This window comes from Ailuropoda melanoleuca, chromosome 17 (genome assembly GCF_002007445.2).
Source record: "Ailuropoda melanoleuca isolate Jingjing chromosome 17, ASM200744v2, whole genome shotgun sequence".
NCBI classification, from domain to species: Eukaryota; Metazoa; Chordata; class Mammalia; order Carnivora; family Ursidae; genus Ailuropoda; species Ailuropoda melanoleuca.
The window spans coordinates 26947903-26969234 of NC_048234.1; the positions used below are offsets into that span (position 1 = coordinate 26947903).

The 21332-nt window shown below is 37.7% G+C and overlaps 1 protein-coding gene across 6 annotated transcripts in view; it reads left to right on the top strand.

Moving 5' to 3' along the window:
* Positions 1 to 21332, top strand: part of C17H9orf85 (chromosome 17 C9orf85 homolog) — a 134753-nt gene that overhangs the window by 18442 nt on the left and 94979 nt on the right. For all 6 annotated transcript variants that reach the window (XR_004621751.1, XR_004621750.1, XM_034647095.1 and 3 more), the window contains exon 2: positions 16450 to 16556. Coding sequence is in view for 4 of the 6 variants with exons in the window: in XM_034647095.1 (XP_034502986.1) it covers positions 16450 to 16556 (107 nt within the window). In the remaining 2 variants the exon portion in view is untranslated. The remainder of the gene's footprint in view (positions 1 to 16449; positions 16557 to 21332) is intronic.

A 21332-nucleotide genomic window follows, 5' to 3' on the forward strand; every position in this document is an offset into this window, starting at 1 on the left:
AGTCCTAAGCTTGGAGTCAGGGCAGCACCATAGACTCTTCTGACTCTTGGTGTGGTCACTGAGTCACTCTATAACCATAGGTAAGTTGTATCAACTCTGTACATTAGGATAACAATAAATAACAATACCACCTTCTTGCTTTTACACGGGGATGATGTGAGAAGAAAATGAGAAGCATTAAAGGGCAAACTCAGATTTTTAAAAATCTGTAGAAATGTAGTAGTGTTTTGTTACAGGTGATTTATCCTTCATTCAGGATATACCTTAATTTTATCCCATAGCTTTTTATATTCTTGTCATCAAAAACATCTTTGTTTTCCTTTTAAGAATGAGAAAATGTTCTCCACTCAAATTTGGTAAATCATAAGTGAATACTGAGCTCTAAACAGAATGAATCATGGCACAAACCTAGTATTTTCCTTAAGTGACTTAGCTCCTGAATCAATTATCAGCATATACTGGTTATTGTTACGACATATTAGTATGACCAGAACAAGGTGACTATCATTGAAGAACTTAACTAGCTTCAGTATGGTAATTGTCCTCATATATCTGCCCCCAAGTAAATGATTTACAATATAGATTTATTTTTAAAGGTAAAATCACTTGGTTTGTGGATATTACCAGTTATTGTGCTTGAAAGAGTTAATCCATAAAATCCTAAAATATGCTATTAAGAGGAAATGAATATCATCCTTTTTTGTTTAATACACGTTAAACAATGATCAGTCATTTTTGTCTCATTTAAGATCACTAACTTGGGGCATACCATACCGGTTGGACAAGATCTCAAATTGTGACTAACTTTTAATGAGTGCTTATAAAAACGTGTGTTGCCTCATGACACTACACAATTGCTGCTTGAATAGGCTTTTTGCATTCCAATCGTACATAGTTAGTCCATTTGGCTCACCACTTAGTTACCCTTATTGTGTAGGTCTTAGTGCATTGAAAATCTCTGAGGAGCGTGGTAGAAAGTAAATCCTCCTCTTTTAGAACATTGCCTAGCAGAGATAATATTTTCTTTCTTAAATGAGTTTTCCTTAACTTTGGAATTTCCTTTTGTGTTTTTTAAACAAATAATGTGTAATACTGCAAGCTTACTTTACAAATAAGCCGGCATGTTTGGCCCTCTTTGCAAAACAAGATACCTGTGTTAGAATTTGAGTCCAAACAGTACAAATTGAAATGTATATTCTTCAATTTTTTTTTTCTTTTACTATTTAGAAAACCTTGAAAGCTGTAGGGGAACACTTTCTACTTGTAACTTTAGTAGAATGCCCTAAACTAAAAGGCATCTTTTTATGGGTTCTGCCTCTGCTGCTTCTGATTAATTGTGTGACCTCAAGCAAATCTCTTAATTCTCTGAGCCTCAGGTTTCTCATCTGCAAAATGAAGATAATTATGCCTGCTCTAGCCACAGGAATGTTCTAAGAATAGCAGCAGAGAGAATTTTTATAAAGGATTAGACATGCGGTTTATAGATTTACGATAGCAGTCTTCTGTGTAAAAATTAGTTTGGTATTATTTTTATAGTGAACACCAAAAATACCTGTTTTGTAATAAACCGTGTAAACAAATAACACTTACCTAAGTGTGCTTTTGTCCAGACACCTGAACAAAGTACAGACATGTCCATTGCATGTTAAATCACTCACGGACTCGAATAAGCAAAAGAATATTGACTAGGAACTGTAAACAACCAGGCAGAGAGTTAAATGCTAAGTACAGTAGAAGGTCTCTTGGGAGGATAGAAACTTTACTTCCTTTAATTTTGATAGAGACATTCTGTGTTGGGAGACAGTATCTCAGGATCTCTCTTCCCTGTCCTTCCCCAAATACTCATTAGTCTTGTTAATTAAGACATTTCCTGGGGCGCCTTGGTGGCTCACTCAGTTAAGTGTCTGCCTTCAGCTCAGGATCCCAGGGTCCTGGGATGGAGCCCTGTGTTAGGCTCCCTGCTCAGTTCAGAGTCTCTTTTCCCTCTCCCCTTCTCCTTGCTTGTGTGCTCTCTCTCAAATAAATAAATAAAATCTTTATTTAAAAAAAGACATTTCCTGTATTGGGGCACCTGGCTGGCTCAGTTGGAAGAGCATGTGACCCTTGATCTCAGGGTCGTGAGTTTGAGCCCCATGTTGGGTGTAGAGATTGCTTAATTTTTTTTTTTTAAAGGACATTTCCTGTATTTGATGATGAGAGTAACGTGGGGATGTGAACAGTAGAGGCAGAAGGGAACGTTGAGAATCACTGATCTAGAAATAGCCTAATATCCCAGCATGTCTTTAATCTTAGATTCCGTAACTATTTGAGATTTGGTCTACCATTTGATTCTATGACTAAGGGTTAAAACTAGGGATGATTTTTTCCCCCTTTCTTCTTCTTTTTATTATATCTAAATGAGAAGATGGATAGTAGTGGAACCTCTTGTGGTAATTATTTCACAATATATGTTAATCAAACCATCATGCCTTATGCCTCAAACTTACACAGTGATGTTTGTCAATTATTTCTCAATAAAACTGGAAAAAAAAAAGGAAGAACAAAGAAGAAGAAATAATTTCCTAATTTTCAGCGTGTTTAGATTTGGCTTAAATTCCATGACTAGGAATAAAGCTTAGAAACAACTGATGTAAATTCTATTTTTCCTGACTATGAGGAAGTCGGGGTAGAAAACAGTTTCTGTACAGTGCTCTATCATTGTGAACCACGTCTGAATTAAGGGACGTTTTACATGGGTGAGAATTGAGGCTAAATTACATTTTGGGGTGATGTCTTTTGATATAAAATCTTGGAGAAGCTTTTTAAATAACAGCTCTTCTGGATTCCTGATTTATGTCTCTAACATAGCTTTTCCTGTCAGTTCTGAGGTCATTGTGGTGACTCAGATATTTGACACATTATTCTAGGAAACAAGGAGGCTATGTTTCAAATATTTCTTTCATTCACTTGGTTGGAAATCAGAGTGCATCTTCCCAATGAAGTGATACTCTGAATGGTGAAAGTAGGAATCAGACTGAGATTTAGTTCCTAAAAGAGGCAGTATGGAATACTGGGGCAGAATATGGTATCTGGAGTCAGAGGCTTGGTCTTGAGTCCTGGTTGTATTAATCTGTGCAATTGTAGGTAGATTATTAAACCTGTCTGGGTTTGTTTCTTCATCTATAAAGTAGGAATAATACTATTTATCCCCCAACGTAATTGTGAGGAAGCGATACACTTAACTGTAAATAGGGAGTTTTAAGCAGAAGACACTATATAAATGTCATTTGTTATCATCATCATCATTTCTTACCGACTCTAATGGTGTTTCAAGTGTAATAATCATAACTTTCTTTCTAAGGAAAAGTATATCTCCCTTGTAGTAGTACTTTCAGTAGCAGAGGTGAGGTAGGGAATATACTGTTCTTTCTAGAAATGTCTGCCTGTGACAGTGGTTCTTAAACTTTGGCATGCTTAAGGGTCATCCGGAAAGCTTGTGTAAGATGCAGCGTCCCAGTTGCCAGAAATTCTCTATCAGTAGTTCTTGGGTTGAGTCCAGGAATCATCATTCTTTTTTTTTTTTTTTTAAAGATTTTATTTATTTATTTGACAGAGATAGAGACAGCCAGTGAGAGAGGGAACACAAGCAGGGGGAGTGGGAGAGGAAGAAGCAGGCTCATAGCGGAGGAGCCTGATGTGGGGCTCGATCCCACAACGCTGGGATCACGCCCAGAGCTGAAGGCAGACGCTTAACCGCTGTGCCACCCAGGCGCCACAGGAATCATCATTCTTAACAAGCCTCACAGGCGATTCCAACGTACATGGTCTCAAACCACACCTGAGACTATTCTGGTAATTACCTTCCCCCATATTTGATACTCTAGTCTATGTGACTAGCTTTCCAAGGATCATACTCTCTCTGTTTGCACATTTAGGTCTACCTTGGGAAGGTGGGAGGGGTTGTTTTTCCAGAAGTGCACCCTGTCTGAGTTCCTTCTTGCTCCAGGGTATTCCCCCATCCTTCAACCACAGGTTCTCAAGGCATAATCCATGCAGCAGAAGCTCCTGAGTTATAAAATCACGATCTCAGGGAGTGGGGCCTGGAAATCTGATTTGCTTTTAATTTAATTTAACTAATTATTTATTAAAATTTATTTATTTTTAGTAATCTCTACTCCCAACGTGGGGCTCAAACTCACAACCCCGAGATCTAGAGCCACGGCTCTTCTGAGTGAGCCAGCTAGGCGCCCCTGGAAATATGATTTTTTACTATGCTTTCCAGTTGGGTCTTACATACCCTGGAGTTTGGGAACTGACTTAAAAGTCACTCTCCCCCTGGAGTCTTGGCTTTGCTCCAAGCTCTCCTGTAGTCGTCTGTTCTCTTTACTGAATCCAGATCATTTCTGTGTCTTTATTGCCTCCCAAGCCTGTGTCCATCTCTCTATCCCCACTACCGCAGCCAAATTTAGTGTTTTAGTATATAATTCTAGGTTACTGTAGCAACTTCCGTACTGATCTCCATACTTCCCTCTAGTCTTGCCTTTAATTACGCCTTAGGATCCTATCCAATCAGGTCCCGTCCCTATTTAAGAGTCAAAATTCTTTAGGTTGCCTGCAATTTCTCTTACAGTTTAGCTCATTCTGCTCCCTCACGTCACACCCTATTGTTCAGCTGTTCTTGTTTGCAGTTTCCAGAAGGGCCATATGCTTTCTCATGCTTCTGCAAGGTCTCCCCCGTCTACTGGACTTTGTTAGGTAGAGGATGATCCCAAACCCATTTCCCCAATGTCAAAACTGTCTTCATTTGCCTGCTTACCTTACCTCGCAGTTTTTTAAATCCTGCATCTCTAGTATCTAATATGGCCTAGTCACTGTAAGTGTGTACATCTTCTGAATTGAATGAGGTGGAAAACACTACAGTGGATCTGGGGTGATTGCTTGGAAAACAGAGCTGGAATGTGAATGAAAAATTAAGCTTTAGCATGCAAATACTGAGCAAAAGGAGATGCAGTGCGGGCAAAGCAAAGACAGGAGGAGGCACATTGCAGTTTCTGTACTACCAGGTTGGTTTACTTAGGAGTGCTTAGCTGCACAGGGAGGAAAAACAGGAGATAGGACAAGAAAGAAAAGTAGGGATCAAACTGCAGACAGTTCTGAATATCAGTCTGAAGAGTGCCTTAAAGAGTGTAGGTTTCTGACTAGAGGAGAGTTATGGAGAGATGTCCATTAAAATGTAAGTGTTGATGGCTTGGTCTCCCATTCTCTATCTTCCTCACTCCCCAGTCCATCTTCATTTGGGATGCTACTTAGTAATGCAGATCAGAAATAAGGACATGCTATAAGGAAGTGGGGGGATAGAAGGTAGAAGACATGGTTGGGGACATTGTGGAAAAAATGATTTTGTCAGTATTGGCATTTTGGTAAAAGAGCGAGAAGTCAAGGGTGACCTGAGATTTTTGTACCTATGCCTACAAGAAGACTTTCTAAAGATGAAGTTTGGAACAGAGGAGATTTTATTGCTAAAATAGTGATTGCTCTTTAGTCCATGAATTTGAGATGTTTCAAGGATTTGCATGAGGAGGAAAGTGAATGTTGAACACGCAGTCTGATATATCAGGACCTGCAGAGAGACAGTAGGACTGGGGACATAATTTTGATTTATATTCTTCATTGAGTTCCTTGTTGAGGCTGTGGTTACAGGTTCATTTGACCAAGAGTAAATACATAATGTGAAAAGAAAGAAACATTGAGCAGGCACCTTGGTTGAAGAGACAGACAGAATGAGTGAGTGAGTGAATGCACGAATGGATGACTAAATAAATATTGGGGAATGGATTTTTTTAAGGGGTAAGCAGAGGAAGAAGCCTCAGCAGAGGATCTTGAGAAGGAGCAGATGGAGTTGGGGATATGATCCTACTTCGTAAGGTCTTTTTTCAGGAAAGACAAAAACTATTTTTAGATAAAACCATTGACATTTTGATCATTTATGGCAAAATTTTGAGGAAGAAGAGACTTAAACTTCCCATAGAACTCCTCTGATAGTAAAGCTATTTATTTCTATTTAGAGAAGTTGTTCTTGGGTTACTTATTTACTAAAAGTGTCCCATACTTAATAATGAAGGTGGCTCAAAGATAATTGGCATCACATTATCTTAAAATATTAAGTGCCCACGTTTTAATTAGGAGGCAGAATCTCTCTTGCTGTCAGGAGATTATTCCTTCTAATGTTCTGCTTATCATTTGTTTTTACCGTTGCATCGTGGGTCCTTCCATAAAAATATTTTTTTAACATTTATAACATATCCTCCCGAATTGTGCCTTTTAGAACAAAATGGACAGAATTAAAAATCTTTTCACACCAGACTACTCTTTATTGCAACTGCCTACACCTTTTTAAAGCTGTGATTGAGGGGCGCTTAGGGGGCTCAGTCAGTTAAGGATCTGCCTTTGGCACAGGTCATGATCCCAGGATCCTGGGATCAAGTCCCTCATCGGGCTCCCTGCCCTGTAGGGAGTCTGCTTCTCCCTCTCCCTCTTCCCCTCCCCTCTGCTTGTGCTCTCTCTCAAATAAGTAAATAAAATTTTTTTTAAAAATGCAGATGTGATTGATCAGTTTAACAGTGCAGTTTTGGTTGTTAGTATCTTTTAGAAATATTTGCACTATACTTTAATTTTTCTTAGAGTAAATGAGTAAATACACTTGGGATAAAATGCTTTTTTAAATAGGTTTCTCTACTGCCAGAAGATATTGCAACAGCATGTTTCTGCCTGTAGGCAGGTGTGACTCCACTTAAGTGTCTGTTTGCATTAAGTTTGTCAGGGAAAATCTGGGTAGTCTGCTTGGCTGCTGAAATAAATCAGTAGGTAGTTTGGGTAGTTTGTACACAGGCCCTCTCTGTATAATTCCAATGGACAATAGCTCTACCCAGTTATTGAGAGAATAGTCCTCTGTTTGGGATGATTCGGGCTCATTTTATATTCAGTGTTTGGATGAAAATGCAATTGTTTATTTTCGCAGATGTCACTCGTTAGAGATTCCAGCAGTAACAAAAAAAAAAGTGGGAAAGGGACTCAAATATTATTTCTTGACAATAAAAAGTTTATATTGTAAATTTTTGAGTAAGAGGACCAGTTTGAGTATTTCTCATGTATATTTTCACTTCTTTCAGTTTGGTATTGATTCTTTAAGGACATGATTAATACAGAGTGAATGGGAGGAAGATGGAGTAGACTTTGGGGAAGAAAATTAATTACTTTAGCTTATGGTAGAAATATACCCCGCTTTATGGTTTAGATATCTTTTTGTTTTGTTTGGTTTTGGTTTTGGTTTGGTTTTTTGAGAGAGAGAGTGTGAATGTGTGAGCATGAGGGGAGGGAGGGACAGAGGGAGGGAGAGAATCCCAAGTGGACTCCGTGCCCAGCGTGGAGCCCCCACCCTGAGATCAGGACCTGAGCCGAAATCAAGAGTCAGAAACTCAATCTACTGAGCCACCCAGTGCCTCTGTTTTTTGTTTTTTGGTTTTTTCTCCTTTCTTTTTCTTTAGTTTTTTGTTGTTTTGGTTTTGGGGTTTTTTTTAGTGTGTGTGTGTGGTTTTTTTTTTTTAATTTGCTTTTTTTAAGTAATCTGTACACCCAGTATGGGGCTCAAACTCATGATCTTAAGATCAAGAGTTGCTCCTTCTTCTGACTAAGCCATCCAGGTTCCCCTATGCTTTAGGTATCTTTTAATTAGAATTTTATATAGCAAAAATATTGATAACTCAAATATTTATGTATTTGGTGTATGTATGTATATCAAGTATTTTCGAACCCTAGGGTACTCTTTTACTTAAAGGAGACTTGTTCTGAATTTTTTGTGAAAAATTGTAAATGTTGGCAGCTAATCTGTAATTAGCTATATTGAACAAATGATTTCTTTAAAAGAAGCAAGCCTACGTAACTTTTGTTTTATATTTTTCCCTAAATGACAGTAAAACCAGTTTTACTATCAGAATGCACTTCAACAGTATTTCCAGGCTACTTAAATGACCAGCTCATTTTGTGAAATAATAAAATACATAAAAATACACTGAGGGAAAGACTCAGTGACTTAATTCAAATAAAATATTTCTGAGAGTAATGTAAACTGTTTACTTCATCACACTAAAAAAAGAGTTTGCAGGTTTGAAAGTTTGAAGTCAGTAGAACTCAGTATTGATATCCTGGATGACATATTAGTGGTGGCCTAAATATGATATTCAGTTGATTATAGCAGAAGTATTTTTTAAAGATTATATTTATTTATTTGACAGTTCCATGTAATTACAGTAATTTTCCTTCCGAGGTTTGTGACAAAAAACACTTTTAGGGGCGCCTGGGTGGCACAGCGGTTAAGCGTCTGCCTTCGGCTCAGGGCGTGATCCCGGCGTTACGGGATCGAGCCCCACATCAGGCTCCTCTGCTATGAGCCTGCTTCTTCCTCTCCCACTCCCCCTGCTTGTGTTCCCTCTGTCGCTGGCTGTCTCTATCTTTGTCAAATAAATAAATAAAAAATCTTAAAAAAAAAAAAAAAAAAACACTTTTAAACATGTAAATGTACTTTTAAACATTTAAAAATAGGATTGGAGCTTTTTTTTTTTTTTAAAGATTTTGTTTATTTGGCAGAGGGAGAGAGAGAGAGGGAGAGAGAGCAAGCAGAGCAAGCTGCAGGCAGGCAGAGAGGGAGAAGCAGACTCCCTGCTGAGCAGGGAGCCCAATGTGGGGCCCAAGCCCAGGACCTGAGATCATGACCCAAGCTGAAGGCAGAAGGCAGACGCTTAACTGATTGAGCCACCTGGACACCCCGGATTTGAGCTTATTCTACAAAATTTTTAATATTCTATTCTTCTAGGATATGTAAGGTATTCCTATTTTAAGTCCTTTTAACCCTTGCACATGAATTCTCTAGCAGTTGAGTTAGACACCAATGCCAGAGAAAGGCATTGTAAGAGAAAACCTGAAACAACTGTGGATCAAAATCTCTCATTGAATTTGGACATAAAATTTCCAACTAAATATTAGCATATTGTATTCACCAATAAATATGATATATCACAGACAGGTGGGGCTTATCTCAGGAATGCAGTGTTCATTGTTTGGAAGATTCAATGTTGTTGAGATGTCAGTTTTCCCCCCGATGTTATTCATAGTTTCAGTGTAACCTTAATCACAATCATAGCTTTTTTGTTGAAATCAACAAACTGATTCCAAAATGTTTATGGAAAAGCAAAGGAACTAGAATAGTCAAAACAATTTTGAAAAAGAACAGAGTTGGAGGATGCACAGTACTAATTTCAAGAGCCTAAAGCAATACTAATCAAGACAAGGTGGTACAGGTGAAAGAGTAGACACATAGATTAACGTGATAGAATATTGAGTCCAGAAATGGATTCACACATACTTAAGTTTTGACAAGGATACAAATGCAATGCAGGGGTGCTGGAACGTGGACATCCATATTTAATTTAAAATGAACCTCTGCTGGTGTTTTGCACCATGTACAAAAATTAATTCAAAATGGATCATAGATTTAATATAAAACCTAAAATTACTGAACTTCTAGTCAAAAATAAAGGTAAAAATCTACATGATTCTTCAAAGACTTCTTTGATTGGACACAAAAAGCAAGGTCTATAAAAGAAAAATATTTGAGTAAGCTCTATGCTTCTTTCTATAAAGGAAAAATTAGTTGTTCTTCATTGAAATTAAAAAATTCTTCTCTTAGAAAAACACTGCTAAGATAATGAAAATAAAAGCACAGATTGGGAGAATGTATTTGTAAAACACATTATCAAGAATATGTACAGAATCCTCATATCTCAATAATTAGAAAATGAACAACCCAATTGAAAACAATAGGCGAAAGATTGAACAGACACTTAGGAAGATACATGATGGCAAGTAAACACATGAAAAGATGTTCAACATTATTAAGGGAGATGCAAATTAAAACCATAATGAGATAATACTATACACTGATTCTAATGGCTAAAATAAAAAATATTTACAATTTCAAGCACTAAAATGATGTGGAAAAACTGGATCTTTATACATGATTAGTGGGAATGCAAAATGGTACAGCCACTTTGAAAAAGTGTTAGTTTTTTTTTTTTTTAAGATTTTATTTATTTATTTGAGAGACAGAGAGCACAACAAGCACGGGGAGGGGCAGAGGGAGTGAGAGAAGCAGGTTCCTTGCTGAGCAGGGAGCCCAATGCAGGGCTTGATTCCAGGACCCTGAGATCATGACCTGAGCTGACAGCAGACGCTAAACCCACTGAGCAACCCAGGTGCCCCAAAAAAGTATTAGTTTCTTTTCTTTTTCTTTTTTTTAAGATTTTATTTATTTATTTGACAGAGAGACAGCAATAGAGGGAACACAAGCAGAGGGAGAGGGAGAAGTGGGCTCCCTGCGCAGCAGGGCTAGATCCCAGGACCCTTCGATTGTGACCTGAGCCGAAGGAAGACGCTTAACAACTGAGCCATCCAGGTGCCCCAAAGTGTTAGTTTCTTAATAGAGTTTAGCAGAGGGGTGCCTGGGTGGCTAGGTGGACTGAGTGTCCAGTTCTTGGTTTTGGCTCAGGTCATGGTCTTGGGTTTGTGGGATGGAGCTCTGCATCTGGCTCCACACTCAGTAGGGAGTCTGCTTGAGATTCTCTCCCTCTGCTCCACCCCTTGCTCGTGCTCATGTTCTCTCTCTCTCAAATAAATAAATCTTTTTTTTAAAAAAAAAGTGTTAAGTAAAAAATTGTCATAGGGACAACTTCGTTAAGCTTCTGACTCTTGATTTCAGCTCAGGTCATGATCTTAGGGTCATGAAGTCGAGCCCTGCGTTGGGCTCCATGCTTAGTGCAGAGTCTGCTTGAAATTCTCTCTCCCTCTTCCTCTGCCCCTCCCTCTGCTTATGTGGGAACATGCTCTTTCTCAAATAAATAAATAAGTAAAATCTTTTAAAAAGAATTGTTACAAAATCCAACAATACCATTCTTAGGTATTAACCTAAGAGAAATAAAAAGTGTCCACACAGAAACTTGTGTGCAAATATTACTACCCAAAACTGGAAACAACTCAGAATGTGCTTCACATTGTGAATGAATAAATGTTACTATAGGACATCTGTACAATGGAGTATCATTCACCAGTGAAAAGGAATGAGCTCTGCAAATAGCTGTATACTTTATCCATATTCCATTTATATGACATTCTGAAAAAGGCAAAACTATAGGAGCAGATTTAAAAAATCACCATTGCCTGGGGACTGGTAAGAGGGATTGACAACAAAGGGCCATGAGGGAACTTTTTAGAGTAATGAAAATATTCTATATTTTGGCTATCAGATTCATACAACTATACATCTAAAATGGGCTAATTTTATTATATGTGTATATAGTATATGCGTTGTACCTCAAAACCCACTTCAGCTGGTAACCACTTTATTCTTATTTTTTAAATTATTTTTTGAGTTTATTTATGTTTATAATTTTACACTCAATGTGGGGCTCCAAGTCATGACCCTCAGATCAAGAGCGACATGTCCTTCCGACTGAGCCATCCAGGCACCCCCAGCTGGTAACTTTTTTTTTTAAAGATTTATTTATTTATTTGTTTGTTTGTTTAGTGCAAGTCGGGGAAGGGGTAGAGGGAGGAGAAGATAAAGAGTCTCATGCAGACTCTGCACAGAGTCACATGCGCAGCTCTTTCTCATGATCCTGAGCCTGGGTGGCTCAGTCGGTTAAGTGTTCTGGCCCTTGATTTCGGCTCAGGTCATGATTTCAGGGTCGTGAGACCGAGTCTTGTGTCATTGGCCTCTGTGCTGGGGGTGAAGCCTGCTTAAGATTCTCTCTCCCTCTGCCCCTCCCCCTTGCTCTCTGTCTCTTAAAAAAAAAAAGGGAAATCCTTGTAGAACAGGAGAGAGAGAACAGCGGAACAGTACTCGAATACTGATATAGAAGGCAGGGAGCAGGTTAGGAAATTTCAATGTAGACTGGCTACATCCAATGACATTAGAGAGTTATTTTTCATTTTTTCTGAAGTGTAACCGTGGTGTAGTTAATTAGGAGAAAGTATTTCTAGGATACGTATGATTAAGAGGTAAAGGGTCCTGATGCCTGCAACTAAGTGTAGACACACATAGAAAACAGATTAAAAAATGTTAACACTTATCTCTAGATAATGTTAATATGGCTATGCATTAGTATCATTTTAACTTCTTTCTGCATGTTTGAAGTTTTTCATAATAGAGGTGGATGTTTTTAGAACTCTGTTAAGAGAAATACTACTTATGATGACCTTATTATATGTGGTGCATTCCTGTAGATCCTATTAATATCAGGCATCTGTACCTACATTGTACCCCCGAGAATAACTCTTAAGCACACTGTTTGACATTATGTAACACCAGATACTTGGAGAACCCTGGTAGAAAACAACTCTGTGAAATGCTTTATATTTTAAGGGTGTTGTTGAGAGCATGGCTTACTGTATTATATGGGGTCCTTTTTGGGAAAGACCAGACTTGGGTTTCAGTAACCAGAATAGTTGTACTACTTCTAAGAAACTGGATTTTGGGCGTGTTACAGGCATTGAATCAGGTAGGGGAGTGGAGCTCATGTTTTACTGGCTGCTAGAAAGCTTGGATCTCACTTGTGGTCCATTTCTAGCAAGTGCACTTCCCAGCTGCAATCCTGACTCCTTCATCATTTTCCCTGCCTATCCTCATTTTGAGGTATGATTCCCTCATCTATTTTAGGTTTTGTTTTGTTTTTTGTTTTGTTTTTGTATTGATTGATTTTGTTTTTGTTTTTAAAGATTTTATTTATTTGTCCGAGAGAGAGTGAGGGAGAGAGTACAAGCAGGGGGAGCAGCAGGCAGGGGGAGAAGCAGGCTCCTTGCTGAGCAGGGAGTCAGACAGGGGACTTGATCCCAGGACCCTGGGATCATGACCTGAGCCGAAGGCAGATGCCTAACCGACCGACCGACTGAGCCATCCCGGTGTCCCGGTTGTATTGGTTTTGAAGATATTTTATGCCCATCCATGTTCTGGCCATATTAGAAGGATTTAAAACAAAAGAGTATGATTTGAAAGTCACAACACAAAAGACAGATTTTTAATGTTATTATTATTAATCATATAAATTCTTATTCCCAAATCTAGAGATCCTTTATCTTCTAGCCAAATTTAGAATAAGGGGATATTAATAGAAAATTTTAAGCATATATGCTTTTAAATATGAAAAAGGTATAAAAACCTATTTTCTGGAGTAATACTGTTGTAGCTGTATTAGCACCAAAACCTTATTTTGGAGGAAGGGGTAATGCAGGGGGAAGAACAATGCCATTTCTTGGAAATCGATTTTCAGCAGCAGTTAAAAGTGTCATTTTCCTTGACTCTAATTTAGTTTTTTAATTCTTTTTTTTTTCAATTAATGAAGCGAAGTAAAATATGCCATTGTTTGGCATTAGCATTTCTGAAAGAAATATGATGTACAGAAAAATCCTAATGAAAAATTATTAGTTATTCTTGAGTGGTATTAAAATTCCTTTCCCCCATAATAGTATCTTCTTTCTGTTAAAGGATACTTTATATTTTATAAAGTATTTTTCAGTACCAGACTGTTGATGCAGATAGTATATTTGCAGTTTGCCTCTTGGGTGGTAAAGTCCTCATCTAATTTCTTCTTGAGAGTGCTGTATTAAATTTTAAAAGATGCCTTGTCTGACAACAGAATGTTTACAGCAGGAATAACAACATTTAGTATAAAATATGTTGTATGAATCATTGATGGCTAAGAGTTTACATATATATTAAGTAAGAGTGTCTTTTGATACACTGTAAGTTTATTCTAACTTAAAATGTTCAATTTATAAATAAGGTTTTCTTCTTTAGCTACGATTTCTAAGTTCAGTGGAATCTTCTCTGAAGTTCTTTCCCTTTAAAGGTCTTTAAAGTAGCTTCTTAAACAAAATGATCTTTAAAGTCTTTTGTACTTATAAAACTATAAGTTTTGATTTTATATTTGGATGTGGTTAAATCTTAACCTTAATAACCTGTGATTTCTCCCAGGAGGAATATGCTAAAATTAATTGCTAAAACAGGGTTAGTTGTAAACATAGGTGCGAGTAAGGTAAGATTGCCATCTTCTTTGCTCCTGGCAGAATGATTCCTAGAACTAGGATTTAGCTTTCATTGCTCACATCTCTGGAATTCACTGTTTCTAGTTTGCCAAAACACAGTAAGACAAAGTTCTTTTTACAACTCTCTTTAAGTGAAAGTACCATTCATTTTCATTCTTATTCTTATTCATTTCTTAACACATGAAAATCAAGTTCAGTTTTGTAGTAGTGACTGTTAGTGATGTGAACTTTCTACAACATCTCCATTTATACTGTTTCACACATCACTCACAGGACAAGTTTCCACAAAGACCTGTTTTGTTCTATTGTCCGATCCGCCCTGAAGAAACCAGTTTCCAAGCTATGTGCAGCTTTGTAAATCAAGATGAACTGGTCAGAAATTGGATACAGAAACAAACAAGAAACCAAATAATGCTTCCTAGTTAACAAGCACAGTTTGTTATATATAATGAAATTTGCAAGTAACAAAATGTTTTGCATTCTAAGAATATTCTATTAAGAAAGATCATATCACGTTCATATTATAATCATAGTTCAAGTCATTAGCTTGTTTCCATTACTGTTAGAGTTAGAAAAATACAAGTAATTTTTTTTAATGTATATTTTAATTTTTTAAAAGATTTTACTTATTTGAGAGAGAGCCAGAGAAAGAGAGAGAGAGCGCAAGCAGGAGGAGCAGCAGAGGGAGAGGGAGAAGCAGGCTCCCTGAGCAGGGAGCCTGACATGGGGCTTGATCCTAGCACCCTGGAATCATGACCTGAGCTGAAGGCAGATGCTTAGCCGAGTGAACCACTCAGGTGCTCCAGTAATGCTTTTTGTAAGATATTCTAGGCAACAGGGGGCAGTGAGAACAAATGATGAAGTGTGAATTTTAGTTCTGGGTATTTCTTAGCAAGTCTTATGTGGGATAATTATGTATCAAGTTTGATGAGAAGAGGAGTTTGGTACTGGACACAGATTTCCTTCTTTCTGGCAACAGTTAGCAGTAAACAAGGAATATAGTGTCATGTAGAATTTATTTTTCCAGGGACTCTCTATCTAGGTCAGGGAGAAAATACCCATACACAATTACTAAGTAACAGAATATGTTTTTCACCATAGAGGTAAAATAAAACATAATGTATTCACAGCTTAATTTGTGGCTTTTGAAAAGACCCTTGAAACATTTTCTCTTTGAGTAAATGTTTTGTCAAATTATTTTACCTTCTTGTGTAGAACTTTAAAGAATATCAAGCACTGTTCCAAAGTTTCAGGTTTTTTTCAAATGATCTTTAAACATTGTGCTTTTAACTCAGCATCAGATAACCTCCCAAAGAATCTGCATCTTTTGTGATCCTTTCTTTCTCCTCTTGAGAATTAAAAAAGGAAACAAAGGAAGCAAAGAAAACATAAAATGTCCCTTTACTCGTTATTCCAGCGATAGGCAAAGACCAGGCTTCTACAGCCAAAGTAAGTTGGAGAATTCTCAGCATACATAGTGAAAATAAATAGTCTGGGTCCTGAATCATGTGAATATGTTATAGAATGTAAAACTATTGGGGAGAACACATGACACATTTAAATTTTTTTCACCCTCCCAACACATTTTGAGAAGCAAATCATAGTAAATGTGGGGTGATTTCCCCCCCATAAATATGGCCCTTTTCCCACCGCAGATATTCCCATGCACATATTTATTTTCTGTTTTGAAGAAGTCAGATTAGCAAGGTAACTTTTCCAAAATGTTTTTTCTTTACACGAGAATATGAAAGTATTAAATTGAAGAATTAAATGCTTTTGTGCTTATAGCTACTTCTCCCTGACACTCCTTTCTCAGGTGTCATGGTCTCTGCTCTCCCCTACAGACTGATAATTTAGGACTATAATTTCTCAGTGTAATTTCTCGTTTCTTCATTGGTAAGATTTGAATTGTTGGAAACAGTAGTCTTAAGATATGCATTAGGTTTTCTTTATTATTACATTATTATTGACCTATAACCTACGTAAGTAAAACGCACGTATCCTGACTGTACCAATTTGAGTTTTAACATTTGCACATATCAGAATCAATGGGGAGGGCTTTCTGAAATACTCCTGCCAAGAGATTAAAACGTTTCCTGGATGATTCTGAGCTACACCTATTTAAGAATCTTTGTCTTTGTAAAGAACCAACTTGAGTAATGCACATAAAAATACATAGTGTATCATAAAATGTTACACAGATTAAATTTAGGTTACTGTTTAAAAAAAAACTTAAATTTTTCCTGTGCCTTTTTCCTGGGGTTTGCAATGCTGGCTCACAGATGAAATTCTTACTTTGTTTTTCTGTTTATTTTTAAGAAAATTAATGCAAAGCTTCATGATGGAGTTTGTCAGCGCTGTAAAGAGGTTCTTGAATGGCGTGTAAAATACAGCAAATATAAACCATTGTCAAAGCCTAAAAAATGGTGAGTTATGTTTCTTAATTATCTTACCAATAATATATGTATCATAGCTTATTATTTCATTCCCTGATACCCAGAATTGTATCCCACTGAATACTAAGGTAGATGGAGAGAAAAATCCCATTCTCCCATGTAGAATTTGATCTTACGTGTTGATTCCTTCTATAAAATGGATTCATCCTTTCCCACCCATTTTTTTTTAAAGATTTTATTTAGTTATTTGTCAGAGATAGAGAGCTGGGGGGTGGGGTGGGGAGAATGAGTGAGAGAGAAAAAGAGAGCAATGTTCCTTAGCATTTCCCCCCAAAAGTAGATACTTTTAAACAAATCTGATGAGTTTTATGCTCACTGGCCCAAATTAGCAGTAGGGAAGTTTGGCAACTGTTGGTACTATCCAAGGCTAGATTTCCATGAATGAATTAACTGTGTTTTTTACTGTATTCTCTGTAGCTGGCTGTGCTATAAGCCATGTAGTTTTAGTTTATAGGCCTATTATATTATTTGTAGCTTTCTAGGGGTACCTAGCTGACTCAGTTGGTGGATCATGCGACTCTTGATCTTGAGGTTGTGAGTTCGAGCCCCGTGTTGGGTATTGAGACTTCTTAAAAAATAAATATCTTTTTTAAAAAAGGGATTTCTCTCTAAATGTTGGTATAACTTTGGGTTCCTGGCTTGCTCAGTCAGAAGAGCATGTGACTCTCAATCTTGGAGTCATGAGTTCAAGCCCCATGTTGGGTGTAGGAATGACTCAAAATAAATACATTAAAAAAAAAAAAAACTCTTAAAAAAAAAAAAAAGAATGGTTGGATGTGGACATCTAGACTCAAAGGTCGGCAACTCTATCCTGTCTTGGAGTCATTGAAGTCCCTGGAGTCAGGAAAGGTCATGATAATGTTGCCACTACCTAGGCAGTACAGTGACCCAGTGCTCTTTGAGAAACTTCAGTGGGTCAAGAAGATGAAGGCTGAGAGGACCTCAGGAGCTGCTGTTCCACATCACCCTAAGACACATGAGGTTTAGCCACAGAATAGCTCAGAATGAGTGCAAAATGAAGGAAATGTAATATTGTATAAATTCCCAATGACAGATAACAAGACATTCAAGCCTAAAGGAAGATCTTTAGAAATAGAGAAGCCCAGGCTAATCTAGAGCAAATGGTTATTCCTGAGAGTCCAAGAAACTGCTAGTTAAACCAAGGTCTGAGCATGTTACTGAGGACCTCACCTGCCTGGCCGAGAATATCACGAATTCAAATTACACTGAGCACTTGGCACATTAGGCATTTTGGCAAGCCTTAGCTTTCAAACTACAATCCGTGATTGAGAGTGTCGTAGAAAGTATAACTCACCTGTATCCACGTTGCATTCTCTGCATATTAACACTCACCAACATTGTAAGGGATTTAAGTGCGTTGATGAAAGATGCTGATGGTACCATAACTTGTTAAGAAATTTTGAATGTTTTACTCAAGCTAATCTTGCTTAGAAGTTAAATTTGTCCTTTGTCAGGATTTATATGAGAAGTTTTCTTTGACACTGGATGTGTCTTTTGTGAAAAGATCAATTTTCCAGCACCCTGGATTCAATTGTTGAGTCATTGATTAAAATGTTGAGTATTATTTTACTTGTCTAGCTGTCTCTTGCCACAGATTATGTAGCCAAATGATGTACATAAGGAAAAGTTCAACAGAACATAAAATGTAAGAGGAGGAGGGGCTATTTATAGGTCACATTTCTTTTGGAATGAAGTAATATTCTGGAAATTGGGAAAATTGAAGCTCTTTTATCTTATTCGTTAGGCTTGTAAATCATCAAAAACCACAGATGATTAGCAAATTTCCATTCCCCTTACAATCTAATCTCAAATGTTAGACCCAAGAAAGAATTAGGCATCTAAACTCTTTCATGTTGTCTGTTTTGACCATGGAAGCAAAAATTGTATCGTGTTTGTATTCGGCAGAAAATGATTCATTTTCAGGGAGGTGACATGCTACAGGGTTTTTATAATCAAGTTCTTTATGACACTTTCTCTGAATTACCGAAAACAATCCTGGACCATTCCCAGAGACTTTTTGGAAAAGATGTCCTAACTGGAGCTGGAGGAGCTGAAAACTATCATTTGCTAGAGGGAGATGGGATTATGATCCTGAGAGGGAAGGGGATAAAAAGGCAGGTCATGCATTAGAGCTGTGTAAACAATGTGATCTTGGTACTACCCTTGGATATAAGGTAGTTTTAAATATCACTGAATACTCAAATCTTCAAGTCTTTATGGAAATATAGTGAAAGGCTTATAAAGATAATGCTCAGCTTTTCACAGCTGCTCTTCTCTGGCCACTTAATCAGAGGGCAGGGTGGTCTGCAGCCCGATTCCCGCTCATTTTGGTTTGTGTCTTTTGATCTGAAGGGGAGTACCTGCTAATCCCTGGTTGGAGGGCTGCTGTGGTGCCACTAACATCTCCTGGACACCCAAACGGTCTAATCATTATTAGACTTAAAGATGACTTGTCTATGTGAGAATTGTGGATCAGAATGAGTCTAAATCTTTTTGTATAAAACCTCATTTTTCAAGGGCCCTGGTTTTGACTGTTGAAAAAAAGACCCAAAGATAAATTAAGAGCATTCACTACTATGCTTGGTCAGTCCCAAGTCATTCACAAATTCTGTAAATAACCTTAAGCATGGAGCTGAATTATTGGAAAAGCAAGAGGTCTTAATAAAAGTCAAATAATTTGTATAGTTCTTACAGAATAATGGAGTCCTCACATTTTTTACTTAAATTTCTTTTATCGACATTATTTCCCAGCCATACTGGAAATACAGATGGTTAAAAGATTATCCCCTTCCTCAAGCAATACAAGACAAGGAATAAAGGGGGCTTTTTTTTTTTTCCTTTTTTCTGGGCTCAGACGGGATTACATTATTTTAGCCAAGATCAGAAAGTAAAGCAGATGGAGTTAAGATTCAAATGCAAATTGATCCCATTCCAAAATCGTGTTTTCCTCCTCCTACAATGATTTCTCAGTATTGTATTATTCATTCAAAAAGTCTTTTTCTTCCCTTTATCTGAGCCTGATGCTATATTAATTTTTATAGCCACCCATCTTGTTTATGAAAGTTATCCACTGCTGAGTACCACATATATAGCCCTGCTTATTAATTAATTAAGTAAGTAAGCTCCCTCTATGCCAACGTAGGTCTTGAATTTAAGACCCTGGGAACAAGAGTTGCATGCTCTACCAACTGAGCCAGCAGGCGTCCCATTTTTTTTTTTTTTTTTAATACACATGTCCAGACAAATAGATTTTACGTTCAGGCATTGAAATGCCTAAGCTAGTACCTAGAAACTTCTTAGGCCTTGTATTTCAAGTAACCAAGCAACTTTTTCAACTATGAACTTAGAAGTGTTATAGGCAATTACCCATATTTGTCTTAGAATCTCTAGACTGCTTCTTTTCTCTTCCTACTCGTAAAAAAGAATTTACCAAGAATATAGTGTTAGCTTATGTTTAACATCACCATAGTAGTAGAAGAGAAGGGAGAAGCTGGCATAAAACAGCAACAGAGCACAAACAAATTGGGGTCTGAGCTTAGAAGTGGACCTATGCGTCCTCTGCATTAGCAGTTCTCAACTGGGAGGGGAGAATTTTGCCCCCCAGGGGATATTTGGCAGTGTCTGGAGATAATTTTGATGGTCTTGACCTAGGGCATTTGGGAGGGATGCTACTGGCATATAGTGGGTAAAGGTCAGGTGCTGTGAAACATCGGACTGTGCACAGGACAGCCTCATGTCAAAGACATAGCCAGCCAACATGCTGCTAGTGTCTTGGTTGAGAAACCTTGCTGTATACAAAATACATGGATACTAACAGGGCCAAGTCCCACTGAAACTTGACATCTATCTTAGTTCAGTGGTTTTCAGTCTCAGCTGTAGAATTCTTTTTCTTTTCTTTCTTCTCTTTCTTCTTCTCCTTCTCCTTCTGACCACCTGGAGATGAAGAGTTGCATGCTGTACAGAATGAGACAGCCAGGAGCCCGAATTCTTAAATAAAACAAAAGCTTACCCGGGGATCCACTGAATACAGCAGGCCCTACAGAGCTGCCCTGGTTGGGGAAAAGGGAGCTTAGACCTTAAATGCTGCAAGAAGAATGTTGATTAAAAGTAGCTTTCATTTGGGGCTCCATCGGTGAAGCATGCAACTCTTGATCTTGGGGTTGTGAGTTTGAGCCCCATGTTGGGTGTAGAGATTACTTAAAAATATAATTTCTTAAAAGTAGATTTCATTCTAAAAAACATTTTAAGTGAGGAGGGCAAGAACTGGTGTCACATGCCTTGCAGTCAGCATTGCTGTATGGATGTCTGGCCTAACAGTTTCAGGACATTGTAGGTGCTTAATGCCTGAAGCACTTTGCTTTTAAATGGAAGTTTCCACCCCTGGTTTTCACATGTAGGTATTTAGCACTTTCTAAAATTTATCAACCCACTGAAGCCCTTATCTCTTCATACTTTATTGTATTAAATAAATTCTTCTCTATCTCACCTCTACTCAAATAGATTCCTTGGTCCAGAGTTTGAATAAACTAGTATTGTGAAAAAGGCTTATTTCACATAAAAGTTTCCAGGACTATCAGGAAGAGTTGGGTCTCCAGCAGCAGGAGGCTAAGTGGAATTTTGTTCCTGGGAAGTTCTGCTTTTTATGTCTGCTACAGTGTGTGAGAGAGTGGGAGTGGGGATGAGGTTCTCCAAACTGTGGGAGAACACGAAAAGTCAGACTGTTGG